Here is an 18352-nt window from a genome sequence, read left to right on the forward strand (position 1 = left end):
GGACGTACATTATCTGTCTCTCAGGATTCTCATCTCTCTCTCTCATTCCGATCTGTTATCTTAGTCTCTCTATCTCTTTCTATCTTTCTTGTTTGGTCTTGAATAATGAATCTAGCCGAGAGAGATTCACAGCGCAAGCACGTGTTCGCTTCTCTACAATAGATAGACACGCACACACACACTGTATTAAACCTATCCACTCACTGCCACACCTGGACAATCTCTGAGATTCCTGAAAGATTCATGGCCCCCAGTGTTTGCACGCTTCCACTGAAGACCCCAGCGATAACACTGGCTTTTCTTTCCACTGGTGTGAAACAGTGAGCGCTGCACCAGTTCACCCCATGATCTCATCCCAGATGTTTCACGCTGTTTCAGCAGCTGTCTTTGAGAGAGAGCGTTCTGTCCTTCCATCACATTTGTGCAGAATAAAAGCATCAGGTCCATGATGTTAGCTGCCTCCGGGTAATTTAGACCAATACCTAGGCACACGTGAAAGCGTCAAATTCCCAATTTTATTGTTTTGCCTTAAACATCCTTGTACAAATTTGAGTATAATAATTCTAAAATCTTGAGTAAATCTAGAATGGCAAGCAGAGAGTACATACTTCTACCAATAGTCCCCACATGAACCCACATGTTAATTTACTAGATCCAAATTCAGGCTCAAAGATATCATCCACAAAAATGAATGGCTTCTTCTCTAACCCATAATGCATCTCTCCACTAAGATTTGTGGCAATCCTTCCTGTAGTTTTTGTTTTATCTTGCTCACAAACAAACAAATGAACAGACAAGGATGAAAACCTCCTTGGCGGACATAATAATGTCAAAGAGAGGAAATCTGCACATCCTTATATTTTAGAAATAAAATTAGGATTCTTTTTTTTGATTAATGAAAAATAATGAATTTTCATTGACATTTGATTTTCTGTAAACTGCCTAGTTCCTGGAAAGTGAAATTGTTATTAATGATCCGATTACAGCCACTCTATATTTTCATAAACTGATTCTGTGTGTGTTGGAGTAGATTGTGAGATTTTAATGATCACGTTTCTCTTAAAATAACCCGACACATGCACAAACTGGAGATCTTATGGTGGGTCTCTCTATTAATAAAGCGCAGACTGAGGTTAAAAACCAGAGAAGCTTTTTCCGTCCTCTCTGGAACCACACAGACTCGGTCTTTATCTTTCATTTCATTTCATTAATTTTTACCAGTAAGCTTTATCACTATCAGTCTTGGTGCCTGCACACAGTACGTCTGGCATATTACTGAAGAGATACAAAGCACAGAACAGCCGAGCAGAGACGGAGGCAGATTTTCCTGATACGTTTTCCAGGCCTGGTTTTTTTTTTATGTGTTGTCGACCTGCGTGTTTGGGGGCAAAGGAAACAGCAGAGGAAATGCCAGTGTTAGCGTGGGAGAGGGGTGGCCACCTCGCTCCATCACTGAGGTGAGTGGGTTTAAACCACAGTCGGCCTTAAAGAGACATCAGACACAAACAGAAACGAGAAGAGGTGCTCAATGCCAAGTTGGTATTTTTCCCAATTTTCTTTAGAAGACAAGGGAAAGAACTTACATTGTAGTGGTGCGATACATGCAACACATTTGTATAAAAGACATTGTTTAATTGGTAACATTGTTGTACCAGGATAAAGCACAACAGATCCTGTCTAATCAGAATTCATTTGAGCTACAAATGTCAAACTGAACAAACACAGTTCAGTCTTGTGAACATGAAGTTGAAATCTCTGCGGAAGCCTGAAACGAGAACATTTTAATCTCTGAAAAAAAAAGGGTTTTGGATCCGTTCCACTGACAATGAATGGGAGACTTTTTCTGAACACTGGATACAACCCAGGGTGATTTTCCAGGGATATGGGCAGATCTTCTGCTTCAGAAATCATCAATTTACTGCCTTTCATAGGGAAGAAAAACCCCAGACGAGTCCACAAAGAAATATAATTCCCTCGTTAACCAATCGGAAATGACCATTATTTCCAGAGACATTCATCAAGGCAGAGCTGAAAGTTTAATTCTCCTCACTTTTTTGCGTAAGGGAATGTAAATTATTAAAATGCTGCAGTTATCACGCATACTCCAGGCGTGCTGCTGCCTGGAGCACATCAGAGCATTCACACACAAAAATCTTCAACTGGTTTAATATAGTCACACTGCAGATATTCAGCTGTTTCATATGGAACATGGAAAGGTGCAGTGGATACCAAAGCACCTTTTTTTTTTTGGCCTTAAAAGAAGGGCTTACAGGACGGAACAAATTGTTGCAATGCTCTGTTTAATAAGCACCATATGTCGGGTGTAAACGTGTGCAGCCGTCAGGTGCTTATCAAACCCTGCTTTCAACAGAAAGGCTGTAAGGAGCCAGGTGAGGTGATGTAAAGAGTGACACAGTGTGAACGTGGAAAAGGTCATGGTGGATTTATGGTTCATGCACTGGACCTTTTCTGAGGAGGCTGCACTCACTGTCACCAGTATTTCTGTTCCTGAAAGGATCAAAGCAAATATGTAAATATTTCCTGTGATTTGCGTCGATGATCCTGCAGAGAGCAGAAGCATTTGGATCTCTCCACGATCTTCAATCGAACTTGAGCCCAAGTTTTTGTCGAGTTTCAGCGAGAAGTAGATTTGCTCTGTTTGTTGACCATGCAGCACCAAGACATTGTGGCGTGCCTCAGAGCCGAACTCCTCCAAGCCAAGGGTGAGATTATGGCTCTCAAAGAGGGAAAGGCGTCTCTACAGGAGCAGGTCGAGCAGCTCCAGGAGCAGCTGAAAGTTAGTGATGATCTCTTGCGAAAAAAGAACAAGAAACTTAGAGCTCGCCTCAGGGCCTACATAGACTGCCTGGCCCAGCTCACTGAGTATCAGGTCAAGTGTGAGGCTCCGGAGGCCAGTGTGCACCAGGAGCCAGCTCAGCCTGAAACAAGCTGGAGCAGAGAGTTGGGGGTCGACGAGGAAAATGAGGCTCTGAAGGAGCAGGTCAACGTGCTCAAGACCGGACAGAGGAGGCTCGAAGATGAGCTGAAAAAGAAAGACGAGCTCATTGTGACCACAACCAAGAGGAGGGGTATTCAAACCAACACCTACCTTGACTCCCTGGTCATGCTCACGGTCAAAGAAAACTAGGTCAAAAGGAGTCAGGCAGAGACGCAGGAAGCGAAGCTGCAGCGGCAGACAACTCCTACTGAGGGAGTGAGCAGCAGAAAGGTGGACGCCGTCGAAAAAGAAAACAAGACTATGAAGGAGCAAGTTCACAAACTAAAATGTGAACAGACAAAGCTCCAGGAGGAGGTCAGACATAAAGAGGAGCTGGTGAAAAAGGAAAGCAGGAAAAGAGCAGCTTCTGTCAAGTTGTACCTCGGCTGCCTGAACAGGCTCAGTGACATGGAGAACAAGCTAGAACATAGAGAGATCAGGAGGAGGAGACGAGTGGCGCAGCTGGAGACTGTAAAGGTGGAGGACCAAGATGAACTCCTGAACCAGGAGACAGATTATCCTCCAAAGACGAGAGGAACGAGAGGACGTTTGCCCTGAAACCTCTCAGCATTCACCCCTTCCCCCCTTCTGACCCCGTACACTCCCTACTCCTCCCTCCTACTCTCCCACCCCTCAACCCATTCCTACTCCCCAAAACAAACCCCTCCAAACCAATAATGTAAACAATGTATATCATAATATAATATAATAGCCTATGTATAACCTCTACCTGTGTGTGTTTTCTGAATATTAATAAATGATTTATGGTTGTAATCAAATACTACAGTGTTGGTTTTGTTTCTTTTTGTATTTAAATACGTCACAAGTCGACAATAGGAGTTCACATATTGCTGTGAATCATTGATGTGATGAGTTGAGTCTGCATGCTCGTAAAGAGCAGTGGGTCAACACGCTTCACACAAAATTAAATATCATCAACGCATCTGATGTCGAACTCGCTTTTCAGAATGTGTGTGTCAGGTTGTCGTCTTTTACCCCGGCCGTGATCCAGCTTCACTATCTGCTCCTCCTCTTAAAGCACTGCCAGCGCCAAAGCTTGATCGTTGTTTTGCTGTAGGTTTTTGAAACACGAGAGAAATGCAGATGAATAATGGCAGTGGATGAAATGTGTGTGTGTGCATCAGTTTTACTGATATATCGTAGCACAATAACAAGGTTCACCCTGCATTCATCTCACATAGCCCCAAAATTTATATCGTGCACATCCGACACAGATGGCGACTGACACTTTATCGTCCTGTCTGCTGGTGCCTTTAAAGCGACAGGTTGTCTTCATCCGATGAATTCTGATGGAGTGTCACCGTGAAGAAAGTCACAGTCCTCCGTTGTGAAAGTTTTAGAATAAGTAATGATAGTTTTTTTTACCACTGGGTAGTAGACAAATACAAACACACACAGTGTCTACACACACTCTCAGAGAGCCTGTTGTTGTCCATGAAGGGAGCTGAAACACAAGAGGCCTAAAGTCGGTGTGTACCCGTTTGTGTACGCGTGTATGTGTGCGTCTGCATTTTGTCAGTAATGTGTGTATGTGTGTGTTTGCGCGTAAGTCACTGGGGGGATAAAGAGCCATTGTCTGCAGCTGGTGCATCCCCCGCTCCTCCTCTCTGCAGCTGTGAGGAAATCAAACACTCCTCTTTTCCTCGTTTCCCCCTCTCTGCCTCTGTCACAACCTGCTGATGTCCCATTAGGTCATTCATGGTGAAACATAGCGATGACCCAGTGATGGGTTGTGTTGTGCAGCAGCTACACAACTACCACTGAGCTGTGACAAATAGACAGAGGATCCTGCAAAACATCACCGTACAATATAAATATCATTTGTCTGGTTGGGGACTTAGGACTGAGGATTCACAGCTATTAACTAATTCAAAAATCGTTGGTAGAATTAACTGATTGACAGAAAAATAATTAGCAACAGTTTGTACGATTTCTGAATCGATCAGAATATATCATCAAGTAGAAAACATAGTTTCAAATCTGAACAATCGCTGTAACAATATTGTTTATATAGTTGAGAATAATTTTCCTGATTATGATTAAATTAACAAATAATGCGACAAAAATAAATAATACAGAAGCAAAAATAAGTTTTGATAATCAAATAATTCAGTTAATTCAATTAATCTTGTGTAACATCATTATAAACAGATTATATTGTGGTGTCCTGTGTGGTGACTGTTGTTCGGGTAAACCAGCAATGTAAAGACACCACTTAGAAGATAAATACGTTGTTGCACTGGTACTTTCAGCTCCATGACCCTGAACTAGGATGATACTTCAAAATCAAGCTTACAAGGACAACTGAGCTGCATTATGCATTTCCCCCAAATGTGTTTCTAAATAATTAATGTTTTTATTTCATGCGGCTCTGATTTGGAAAGAATTTTGTTCAAATAAGAAAAAAACCTACTTCCACTGAATGGCTTTTACGTGATCGTTTCTTTTTTCCTTTTCCTTTGCCATTCATTTCAAATGAAGTTTTATTTGAGATCTTGTATCATATGATTTACTGTCATTGATTCTAAACGCTATCGTGTTATTGTGCTTCCTCTCTTTTTTTTGTATTCTTGATTTTATTTGTCGTCTTTTTAAAAGCACTTTACAAATAAAGTTACTATTTTATCATTATTACTAATATGAACACAATTCCAACAAAACCCCTTAAAGTGTGATGCAGCAGCTGTTGTGTCACCAAGAAAAAAAAAACAGGAGGAAAGATTTGGCTGAGGTTTTGCTGCGCGATAGAGACATCAGAGTTTGTGCGGACAGAGATGAGTGTCGATTTGTGTCACTGTGTTAGTTCTGTGTGGTTTGCAGCAAAAAGCAATTTTCAGTTGGGAACGTGTCCAGTAATTGATTCGTAAGTGAGTGTGTGGAGGTGTGGATGAGATGTAGGTGTTCAACTGAGTGAGGCTTGTGTAGACGAGAGGAAAATGTACTTTGCACTCCTGCTATATGAGCCAAGAATTCTGTGTTACACCACTAAAACAGTATTACATTTAATGACTGAACATTAAGGTAAAAATCCCTGATAAACTACTGCTCAGTGAATGTTAGTAAACACTGAGTTGTGATCACCACTAAATACCTTTAAAGATGCTGAGAAACAATCAGTTTCACATCCCAACAGCAAATATCACACATTTTCCAGAGAGGCCTTGACAATCTGAAGATTATACAACACTCCGACCTTTGACCCTCAGTCCAGATAAGGAAACGCACCAGAGGACATATCCCTCGTCCAGTGAAGACACCACACTGTACTGCCCATAGGAACAGCATTGGTCCCTATATGTGCTGTCAGCTTGTTGCATGGGTTCTATGGATGTGGCCTCATGTGGCATCATGGCCCAGTGCAGGAGCATATAGGAGCTGATCATTGTAATTATTCAAATAGACTGCTTGGCTCAGGGGGTAGAGCGGTAGTCATCTGTCCAGTAGCTCGTGGATTGAGTCCAGTCTTCACCATTTCACATGCCAAAGTGTCCATGGACCCCAAATTGCCCCAAAGTGCTGCACATAGATGCACTGTATTAATGTTAACGGCAAAAACTGTTCTGTGAAGCCCTTTGAGTGGTCATCTACACTAGGAAAGCACAATACCTACACAATTTTCATTCAGTCGAATATACCAGGCTCATATTCACATTTTGATGATATTGTTGTGTGTAACTGTGATTGTACTGAGGTGAGTCTATGTTGGTTTTTTCCAAACATGAAACTGCAGACCTCAATGCTGACACACATGATTTCATGATCACCTCTATGACGGTGTCAACAAAGACTGAACATTATAAACATCATACAAGTGGAGTTGATGGCAGTCGTGTTGGGTCATGTTGAACTGTACAGGTGAACCTGATCCATCCATTATCTTGACTGCTTTTCCTTTGAGGGTCGTCGGGGGAGATGGGGCCCGTCCCACCTGACATTGGGCGAGGGACAGGGTTCACCCAGGACAGGACACCAACGTATCACAGGGCAAATATCAATTTGCTAATATCCATTTTTTTAATTATTTTTCATTATTATTATATTACTATTATATATTGTACTGCTGTCTGGTCAATCAATGAATGGACTGAATAAATGGACGTGTCTGAGACAGGCAACATGATTGAATTCTGACTTTGATTTGCAGATTTGACCATTTCTGATCATTTGAATTATCATCATTTATTATCGTCAGTGTTATTATTGCATCTTTATTATGTGATCATTATCACTATATCACTAATAGACTGCTGTGTGCTCAGTCAATGAATGGGCAGCAGCAGTAATGTCATGAAAACACTGTGTTCATGTGACTGACTGCTCTGCGCCTTTAACCGTGTGCGCTCCTCCCTCCTCGCAGCGGCTCAGCCTCCTGGACGCATCCAGAGTCGGGCACAGACCACAGAGGCTCCCCGGGCCAGCGAGTGGGAGAACAACCGAAGTCATGGACTTTAACGGCGGCAGCTCATCCCGCACACCGAGCTCCTGAGACGCTATCGAGGCTTCTTCGGGGCCGTGTCGTTGGTCTGCGGGACGCCTCGGAGCCGGACGCCTGGATGGACGTCGATGGGCTGGAGTGACAACTCCGCTTCTCCTGGTGGACTGAAGGAGGGAGAGAGGAAACCTCTGCATGTTGGAGCCTCCTGCTCCGGCCAGAGGGGCATCGGTGCGCGCGTGTTGGATGTGTGTGGCAGCGTGTGCTGGGTGCGTGTGTGTGTGTGTGTGTGTGTGCGCGCCCTCAGAGAAGCGGCGGTGTCCGGGAGGGAAGTTTAGCGCCGTGATTTCCTCCTCTTCTCGCTGTGCGCGGTTCTTCATGTCACGGCAGCGGAGCGGCGGAGTCACGTTTCCCCGATGGTCATTACTCACCAGTGGAGCGGCTCCGTGATCGCGACCACGACGATGATGCTGTCCGGTAAGAGCGTGGAGTGGCTGCAGGAGGAGCTGGAGTCCGGGGCCGGCGCGCTGCTGCTGCTGGACTGCAGAGCCCACGAGCTGTACGAGTCCTCGCACATCGAGTCCGCCATCAACCTGGCCATCCCGGGCCTCATGCTCCGCAGGCTGAAGAAGGGCAACCTGCCCATCCGCTCCATCATCCCCAACAACGAGGACAAGGAGAAATTCGTCAAGCGCTGCAAAACGGACGTGGTGGTGCTGTACGACGAGGCGACCTCCGAGCGGCAGGAGTCCGGGCTGGGGAGCTCGGTGCTGGGGCTTCTGCTGCACAAGCTGCGGGACGACGGGTGCAAGGCTTTCTACCTGGAGGGTAAGACTGTTTTTATTTAGTGACTATGAGGAGCTGGATGTTTGTTATTGTCCATTTAATGACATATGGTGTCCGAATACTGTCCCAATTAGAGGACACATGTAGATCATGTTAGTGTCACTTCACCTTGAGAACATGGGGTTATGATCATCTAGTTTTGATTATTTATAATGAAATGAATGGATATATGTATTGGGTTTTATCTGCAGATGTTTGCTGTGTGGGACAGAACACTTAAAAATGTGTCTGCTTCATCAAAAATAGAATAAAGCCTCTGATATTAGATATTCAAAAGTGCTGTCACAGATGATAACATACATTAGATAAATCCAGGTGTTTCCTCCAGAGCTGTTCGTTGTTATTACTGTGTCCTAATGAGGTCTGTTTATAATCAAGAATGATTATATCATCACAGACACACTGTAACTGTGTGAAGTCAAAATGAACTTTCATGTTCCACAGGATCACTTCTCTTATCATACAAACTGCTTTATTCTCACTGTTAATTATCAGAGAGAAACACCGAACAGTTTTTATAGAGCTGGGTCAAAGATGTTTTCAATTAAATGCTGCAACAGAAAAAAAGCAATGGCCCCGCCATGTTGTGTGTTCCTTTAGGAGAAGACAGCCTCTTTTTTTTCTTCATGAATGAACAGGGAAACATAGACACACTCTGAAACAATCCACCAGCGTGTGAAGAAGAATGAGTTATGAAAACACGACACACACGTTACAGGGAGCCGGAGCAGCAGATTGATTCTAGAGTATCACAGCAATGTTTGAGTGTTGTCACAATTCCTGCTGCCATTCACAAAAAGTCCACAGCGCAGAGCTGTGATGAAGCAGAGCTGACTGTCTGTCTGACTGTCTGACTGTCTGACTGACTGATTCCCTCCGGGCCTCAGCTTTTCTCAATGGAGCACATCTGTCCAGCCTGTTTATTCAGAATGACATAAATGTCACGTTATTTTAAAATCATGTGCCACATCAGTGTGTGATGTAGTGCTACATTAAACAGTGGTAGACTAAGAGGAATACGACTGAGGCTGGGTGATGAAACAATCATTATCGCAAGATGTTTTTCATTAATCGCGATGTATCAAAGGTTCGGTCTGTATCGATATGATTATTATTATTATGCATTGGGAGGAGGTGAATCAACTCACTGATCTCCCTCAGATTGGTCAATTTCACCTAAAATAAATAATAATGTGATGTTTAACGTGATGATCATCAATATCAACTCAAATGAAATGTTTTATCTTGATATTATTTTGTCCATAACGTCCACTCCTGAATAAGAGTTCATTCTAATTGTGAACTTCATTTGACCTCCACTTATCTGGTTACAGTTAAAACACAATGTTATTAGAAAATGAATTTATTTGTAGTAAAATGTGTGTCTACTTAAAATGTGAGTACGTAGTTTTTAAGTATGTATCTCATTGTTTTATAATTATGTTATTTACTAGTATAGCTTCTTTTCCATGGTTTCGCCTCGTGTAATGTGCAGCTGACATTTTTAACACGTTCAATTGTGCATTTTACCACAAACAATACAACTGGCGGTATTCACTGATCATTTTCTTTACACTATCTGAATGTTGACCCTCTCCTCTGGTCCTCTCCTTGTTCTCCAGGGGGCTTCAACAAGTTCCAGTCCGAGTACCCTGAGCACTGTGAGACCAACTTGGACTGCTCCTGTCCCAGCAGCTCCCCGCCGACCTCCGTCCTAGGTCTTGGGGGACTTCGCATCAGCTCCGACTGCTCCGACGGGGAATCGGACCGCGAGCCGGGCAGCGCCACGGAGTCGGAGGGCAGCCCCCTCCCCAACAACCAGCCGGCATTTCCCGTCCAGATCCTGCCCTACCTTTACCTGGGCTGTGCCAAAGACTCCACCAACCTGGATGTGCTCAGCAAGTACAATATCAAGTACATCCTCAACGTGACGCCCAACCTGCCCAACATGTTCGAACACGAAGGCGACTTCAAGTACAAACAGATCCCCATCTCCGATCACTGGAGCCAGAACCTCTCGCAGTTTTTCCCAGAGGCCATTTCATTCATTGGTGAGTAAAGGTGGAGCGTGCTCCAGTTAATGTTGTGTACGTCAGATCCTTTTGTTCACAGCAGCTGCTCAGAGGAATTTTCCCGCCTATAAAAAGGCAGAAGTCAACAATAAACATACTTTAGGGTTAAACAACATAAGAACTTTCATGAGCTCTATCTGGATTTTTTATTTTCAATATTATGTAATGTTATATAATTACAATATAATGGTTGTTTCACTGGTTTACAACTTTAAAACAAAACCTGATGTATTGATGATCTCTCATCAGCACCCGTTTACCGGCTGTGACCAGTTCACCCAAAGAAATATAAGATAATAATGAAAAGAAATTATACAGTAATTTACACGACAAATGTAAAACATGTGAGAGTTTAAAAATCAGTATAATTTTGTGCATAATATAATTAATATGTTCTGCCTTTTTTCACCGTCTCAAAGGTTCAAAGCAAATGTTCAAACATCAGAAGCAGAAACCAGTGAATATTTAGTATTTTTCCACCAAAAATTATAAAAATGTCAAATAAATTTGCAGTGACTTTAGAGACGCAGTCAATGATCATTTTCTATCGATTCGTCGTTAGGTTTATAAAAATGTCATAAAAGGGTGAAAATGCACAAAGCTGTTTTTGCAAAGCTTATGTTCACATCTTAAAATTGCTGTTTTGTTCGACCAACAGTCCAAAACACAAACACAGAGAACGAAAAAACAACAGCAAACATTCACAGCACTTTCTGTTTCGACACTAGTTGTGTTAGATTATATTTCTCCTTTATAAAATCTATATAAACCAAGAAAATGTTGATCATGTTTTCAAGCTTCAGACAGAATTTTGTGCAGTTCTAAGTTGCTCTTTTGTGAGAAAATATGCAAATTTAAAATCACAAAACATAAAACAAAGTCCTGAATAAAACATGAAAATTGATTTTTTTTTCGGGAGGATGAGGCCACACTGAAGCCTCGTGACTTTCATCCGCTGCCTACCATGCTTCTCTGCACCATTTTCGGCGTTTCCCATCATTCCCTGTGACTTAACTCCTCGGGAATGAGTGAATTCCGTCTCTGATGACTCAGAGCCAGAGCTTTTATGTTTGTCTTAGATTGTCCAGACCCCTGACCTTTCTTCTTTTGGGGGGGGGGGGGGGGGGGGGTAATGTTTCTGCGTAGGTGTGAGGAAGTGTGACATATGCCAGAGCCAGAGGTCGTGGCAGATTGGGTTCATGCTGATGTTAAATGGCGCTGCCTGATTGGCTGTAATGTGCAGGAATTACGTCACATCTTAACAGCAGGGTAATTATGTGTAAAGGAGAGAAGCTCGGGTTTAAAGAGATGTGACCTGACTCTGCGCTGCTGTAAACTACGGATTCCTTAAATGTCTGAAATGATTATCGAAGCATGTTTTCAATGTATAGAGGGAGGGATTTAATACACTCTGTTATTTTCACCGCTTGACAAATGGAAGGATGTTGCATTTTCAGTACAGTGACGTAATGCTGAAGACCAGCTCACTGCAGATGAACTCCTGGTTACTTATTTGACTTCTGGGCCTCGTGTTGTTTGGTTCAAGTCTCCCGATGAGGATTTTTGGCCACTTTCTTTTATTGTGGAAAGCGAGAACACATCACATATGAATTTAATTTGGCTTCCGCTCGGCAGCCCGAGCTCGTGAGCCGTCTGACCCCAATCCTGCAACAAGAGATGCAGGCGGAGAGAGAGTGAGGAGAGGCAGAGAGCGATAAAGGAGAGGATGAAAGAGAGTGAGTGAAGGAAGAAAGAAAGGAAAGAAGCACTTAACTCTCACCCTAATGGCCTTTGGTGATGCAAGTGCGAGGGCTCAAAAAGGTGGATGGATGTAGCCTGTTAATAATGTAAGATGGTTTTTTTTTATTCATGTTTTTATACAGACTGAGAGCTAGAAAGCACAATGAAGCACGACTTGCTGCTGTCATTGAAAAAAGACACTGTGAATTGAACTTGTTTTTAAATGACTCTTCTTTTCCTTTTGAAAAAAATCCGTTCAGATTTTCTTTTTTTCATATTTTGCATTGGAGTTAATGTGTTATACAATAGATGTGTTGAATCAGGGCTGGATGATCAGTGTCAGTCTTCAGTGACCTTCTGTGGAACTGTAACTCATCTTTCTTTTTTTGACTTAAAAACCAAAAAGAGAAGAAATTGTTGAGTGATATTTAAAGTGATTGTAAAACATACAGATCATTTTCTCATAAATAATAATTGTCTGTGAGATCATTTCAGCTTGTTATCATACAGGAAGAGAAAAGCAGAAAATATTTTAATGATCAACTGTCAAAATAGTTGCCATTTAAATATTGGTCACATTGCTCCTTGTCATGACTTTGCGTGTGACCACATTTGGGATGCAGCTAACAAATCATTTTAGCGTACAGATGATTTTGTCTTCATTAATCATTTGATCTTCAATATCTCAAGAAAAAAAGGAAGCAGAACATCCATCATGGTTTCACAGAATGCAATTATATGTCTATTGTCATCCTGTTTTAGTACAAAGTACAAAACCAAAAAGTATTTTCACTTTTTTATGATATAAAATGGAGAAAATAATCACATTTAAGAAACTGGAACGACAAATATTTGACGTTTTTTGCCTGAAAAGTGACTCAAAGCAATGAATCAGTGAAACAATCAATTAATGGTGGATGAATCAATGAATAATTAAAAGGCTTGGGTGTATGATACATGAAACATGGGTTTTAACAGTTGTCTCATCATCTTTATCATGTTTTCTTCTGTTCTCATGCCCCCCCCCCCCCCCATCTTCAGACGAGGCACGTTCGAAAAAGTGTGGCATCCTGGTCCACTGCCTGGCCGGGATCAGCCGCTCGGTGACCGTCACGGTGGCCTATCTGATGCAGAAGCTCAACCTGTCGCTCAACGACGCCTACGACTTCGTCAAGCGGAAAAAGTCGAACATTTCCCCAAACTTTAACTTCATGGGCCAGCTCCTGGACTTTGAGCGGACGCTGGGCCTCAACAGCCCCTGCGACAACCACTCGACCTCCCCGCCGCACGACCAGCTCTTCTTCACCACCCCGACCAATCACAATGTGTTTCAACTGGACACACTGGAGTCCACATGAAAATCAGAGGAGGGGGGGGCGGGTCAAGCTGGTGTTGTTAACATGGTATCAAGTGGCTGCACTTGAGCCTGCTTAACGCAGCCAGTTTTAATGAATGTTTTAGCCTCCTGAGGCTCGTTGTCCGAGAGCCTGGCCACGGAGCAACGTTGGACGTTGCGGAGGTCACAGATGCCACGTTAACAGGGGGAAGGCGAGTGATTTTTATTTTAAACCTAGAGCGAGGAACTGAAAGACAGAGGCGTCCTCCTCAGAGTTGACTGAATCTTGAGGAAGAGCTCAGAGACGAGGAGACTGAACTGACTGAGAAACTGAGCGACGGGTGACAGCTTCATACAAAGACGGGAACACGGGAAGGTCTGCGGCACTCGATTTGTGAGGGGACAGCGTCCTCTGGTCCTGTCGTTGTTTCTGTCTCGGCCTTTGAGCCGAGCTGACTGGTGCCAAGTGGAGAATATGGGATTTGCTCGTAGGAAATCTCGCTCTACTGAATGTAGAGTTTTTAAAAACCAAGGAATTAAAACACACGCATAAACAGAAGTATGTATGTTTGTACTGTATGTATGTTAACGTACATAGCAGAAATTGTATGGGCAGTCCTTAACAAGTATGTCTATATGCATTTTTGTATATTTTTGTGTACATTTATGCACAAATCTATACGATATATAAATATTTACACAGAAATTTTATCTTTGTCCAAAAAAAAACAAAGTAATCCAATCCAATAATGGCTTAAGAGATTGTAAAACTAAAGAAGAGTGGGTGTGGCGACGCCATCAAAGGAACATTTTGTGAGTTGTCTTCGTTTGTTTAGTTTAGTTTTTCTTTTAGGTTCGTAATGACCTAATGCAGTTTGCACAGTGGTGTAGCCATTGACTTGTTGGCACTTGGAGCCGGTGCTGGAAGCAGGCAGATAAAGAGACATTCAGAGGGGAGGAGGGGAAAGAGGAGAGGAGAGGCCAGTCCCAGGCTGCGACGAGTCCAGACAGCTGCACCGTGCAGTGGGGAAGGAGCAGGAGCTGGGTCCAGGGCAAAGGACCAGGGTTCAGGGTTCAGGGATGAGTGAGTCACACTGTGGGTTAGACCAGACACAGGGTCAGGAGTTGCCAGTTGAATAGTGGTCAGGTGTGGGACCAGATTTGACGTTGCCAAGCGTTTTCAAGTGCAACTTCCCAGTTTCTACTTCCTTCCCCCACATGACTGTTCAACCAGTTGCCTAAGTTGTTTTGATTGTTTCACTCGTTTGTTTCATTTCAGTCTGAAACCAGACTCCAACCAAACTTCCTTAGTTATTTCATCATATCGTATTGTCTTACTATGTTTTTGCCAAACTGGTTTTCAAACCGCCGGGACTCTTGTACTTTGAGGCAGGGACTTGGGCGAGAGCTCAAAGTTGGCTTCAGAGAATCTTGGGTAGTGTTAACATTTCTGGGCAGCTTACTTCAGCAACGTCGGGCAAAGAAGTGCCTCAACTCTCTTGTATTACCTACATAGCAAACTTCTTCTTGCCCAAGAAGAGCTGGTTTGATTTGTTGGTCTATCTTCGGTTCCTTTCAGGTACCAAATAGATGCCAAAAAAAGGGACTCGTGGACAAGGGACTGTGATTGTAACTTAGTTTCTGTGTCAGGGTTGTGGACGGGGACTGGCCTCAGCTTAAGACTGCACTTAACCTACTTAATAGCTTCATGTCCCTTAGCTGCATTGGAGAAAATGGAAAGGAAGGTCTTTCTGGCGGGGGAATCACCTATTTCATCAAAAAAAATGTCATCAGTTGATTCACCCTTAAGCCTCCAGTATATTAAATGAAATAAATGATTAATGGGATGATACAGGTTGGATGTTGATTTACCAAGTTGGAAAATGAGCGCTGAGGACTGTTTTTTTAACTGCTGTTGCTGCTGAACATGGCGGCGACAGCATGTGGTCAGGGAGTTTTCTGAGACCCGGTCCACATTAGTAGCACTTCTTAAATAAGATTTGAAAAACAAATGACAGAATCCTGCAGTGACTTCAAGAAAAATATCCCAAAAAAGTTCAGATTTCCATCCGCTGCATAATTGTGCAAAAGTGTAAAGTAGGTTCCGTTTTATAGTTGCAGCACTTTGACTTAAGGCAACACCTGTAGATACACCTGGGCTCATGCAAGAACATTTTCTTATCCAAATTTTTTCCATAAAGTCAGATTTAGAAACCTTTAACAAAGAGGTACATTTTCAGAGAATTGTGGCCATTAACTTAATGGTCACCCCAAAGTAACCACGTAAGGCAACTTGTCTCACTCCATTTGTAAAAAAGTTTAATTCACAAGTATGTCAATGCGATTTAAAAAGCAGAAGTTCATACCGAGGACCATATCAGAGATCAGGAGACCAAAAGACATCAGTCAGTCGTGCTTAGGGACCCACAAATAGAGAGAAGGTAGTTTATTACTGTGTTTATTCTACACTGTCATTGTTATGACACCAAGTTTGATCCTAAAAAGCATCTTGCTGCAGCAAAAGAGGTTGCTGATGTTTAAAAGAGAGACAGGGAACACCATCAGGCTACAGGTGAAGTTCTGTGCCAGGTGGAACGGTGGATGTTTGGCTCTGTGAACAGCAGAAAGATGCTGAGGCAGCTGAGTGTGAACTCTTCCGCCAAAAACACTCATGCCAGTCAAAACTTGAAGTCAAGCATTTATGTAAGTCTGGAACACATTCAAACCTTCAACTCATTAACATTTATATTTCAAACGTGTCTCTCTCCGCCTGGGGAGAAAAGCAGACTGTTAGTGACTCACACGACAGGTCCAGACTACTCATGAGTTTGGTTTGTATTGAAGAGGAAACAGGAGGTGAATGTAACGAGTTAGAGACGTCGTTAGCAAATCCAGGAAAACCTCAGTGGGATAAGTGCTGGATTAAAACACTACAATTGAAGAATTACAGCTGGTATTACAGCTACAGCATTAGTGACAAGACCTCTTCAGACCTAAATCCAACTTAATTCTCATAAGTTACTCACACCTGATAATAACGGATCTGTTTGTGCGGGTGGTTTTTGCATGAGGTCCAGTGTCTTACAGCAAACTACAGAAAGTTAGTTTGAAAGTGAAAATGTGGACGGGGTCAAAGCAGAAACAAAGAACTGGGTTTCAGAGGGGACAGCAGCAGAACAGGGTTGGTTTCAGCTGGCCTTATATAATCTTTCTAACTTGTTTCTAATGCTGACTGTTCAATACTCTTTGTATCTCACTTTAGAAGAAAGCATTGTGTAAAAAAAAAAAAAAAAAGAGAAATGTTTGTTAACTGTTATTTGAATCAGAACATGGTAATAACAGACAGCCAGCTGTCGTTTTACTGTAACGGGTCACACGAGGTCGTGTTTGTTACTCTGCAATATATCAAAACACCTTTTTTGCAGTATTTTGTAGACTCAAGACCTCAAAAATTTTTAAATTCTTCTTCTTTTATACTATATATATCTCTTCTATATGATTATACAACATCCAGTTCGATTATGGCTTGTGGACTGAAGTAACATTTCTCCTGGGGTGTCCAAAAATGTAGGGCGGCTGTGCCCAGTATTAACCTGAAAGTGGCCCTCTGTGACACAAAAACACACAAACACACACACACACAGACAAACAAACACATACACACACACACTGCTTCACACAGCCAGAGCTGTGGTTCAGCATGCCAGTTATATTTCACAATAGAAGATTACACCACCTGGCTTAAATAATTACAAGGTCTTTTTCCGTCTTGTTTTGATATAATGTGCTCTATGCTATTCCTGTGGCCTTTCTATATGAATATATATATAAGTATATATATGTTATGAATTTATATGCAAAAGTTCCTCTCTCATTATAGCATCAGAGATGAAAATAATACTACCATGCTTGAATGGACTTCCCTCATCCGGAGTCATGTCCCATTTACAATAAGAAAAAAAACACTGAGGACTTGATCACTTGCACCCTAGGATTGAAATATATTTCAGTACGGAGCTTTTCTATTTAAAAAAAGGAAATGGTGGATTTCAAGCTGCTTTCTTGAGTTTTTGTGTCTTTGTAACAATGAAAGAGAAATCGAGTCTTTTTCTCTGTTTGTAAATTTGCCAGATCACAGGAACGGCAGTTTCTGTGTCCTTAAACTTGTAGCTACATCTCGGTAAGAATGTGCTCGGGAGGTAAAGACATGAGCGAGAGGGAGCGGCGGCGTAAAAACACAAAGTGAAAGAAAAAGTGAATGATTTAAAAACGTTACCTCAGTGAGGAATTTTTCAGGGATTTTTTTGACAATGCATCTTGCATCGTGTTACAGCTTCAAACACATGTTGAATAGCTGTTTTGTATTGTGCTGTAAACAGTTTTTAAAAAAGATGCAATCTCTGTGTATAAAAACAAGGGTGCGTGTTAACCGAGGCAGCTTCACCTTTCTGTCCTCTGAAGGAAATACGACTGACCCTATGTATTGTACAGTGTATGGAAACAACATGACACATGTTTATACCGCAAATAAATATTGAAATATTTTTTTCTTTAATATGTGCTTTCTTCTTATTTCTTACGACAAAGAGCTAAATCCAGTTAAAGTCAGTGAATTTGTCATCTGTTTACCAACATATCGACAGTGTCTATGGTGCAGTATTGATCAGGTCATTGTTGGGGTGATTTATCAACATGCCATTCTGTAAAACAATGCTTCCCAACCTCAGGCTCAAGTTAAATCTGATGATTTAGCAAGAAACAGGAAATTGAGAAGAAAAAAATATTGCTACACAAAGTTGTTCACATCCTCTAACACTGACCTGCAGTTTGTTGCGCAACTGTATTCATTCAGTTCTGTATAATTATTTGAACAACACAAAAAACAGATAAAAATCACTTCCAACACA

At 42.2% G+C, this 18352-nt stretch overlaps 1 protein-coding gene across 2 annotated transcripts; it reads left to right on the forward strand.

Moving 5' to 3' along the window:
• The first annotated feature begins 7348 nt into the window (after nucleotides 1-7348).
• dusp7 (dual specificity phosphatase 7) lies at nucleotides 7349-18000 on the forward strand. 2 transcript variants are annotated; one of them, XM_069535148.1, is made up of 4 exons: nucleotides 7382-7540; nucleotides 7842-8279; nucleotides 9920-10348; nucleotides 13151-17989. In XM_069535148.1, exons 2-4 carry the CDS (start codon nucleotides 7868-7870, stop codon nucleotides 13465-13467), a joined length of 1158 nt encoding a protein of 385 aa, XP_069391249.1. In that variant the 5' UTR covers nucleotides 7382-7540; nucleotides 7842-7867; the 3' UTR covers nucleotides 13468-17989. The 2 variants fall into 2 exon arrangements, with proteins under 2 accessions (XP_019952480.2, XP_069391249.1); XM_020096921.2 differs by having other exon boundaries at nucleotides 7349-8279; nucleotides 13151-18000.
• Nucleotides 18001-18352: the final 352 nt, after the last annotated feature.

This window comes from Paralichthys olivaceus, chromosome 2 (assembly GCF_024713975.1).
Source record: "Paralichthys olivaceus isolate ysfri-2021 chromosome 2, ASM2471397v2, whole genome shotgun sequence".
NCBI lineage: Eukaryota > Metazoa > Chordata > Actinopteri > Pleuronectiformes > Paralichthyidae > Paralichthys > Paralichthys olivaceus.

Bases quoted from the DNA above. Each gene is read 5' to 3' on its own strand.
- dusp7 (XM_020096921.2), top strand. From the start codon at position 7,868: ATGGTCATTACTCACCAGTGGAGCGGCTCCGTGATCGCGACCACGACG. The intron at 8,280-9,919 runs GTAAGACTGTTT...CTTGTTCTCCAG, and splicing joins CAAGGCTTTCTACCTGGAGG to GGGGCTTCAACAAGTTCCAG. The intron at 10,349-13,150 runs GTGAGTAAAGGT...CCCCATCTTCAG, and splicing joins AGAGGCCATTTCATTCATTG to ACGAGGCACGTTCGAAAAAG.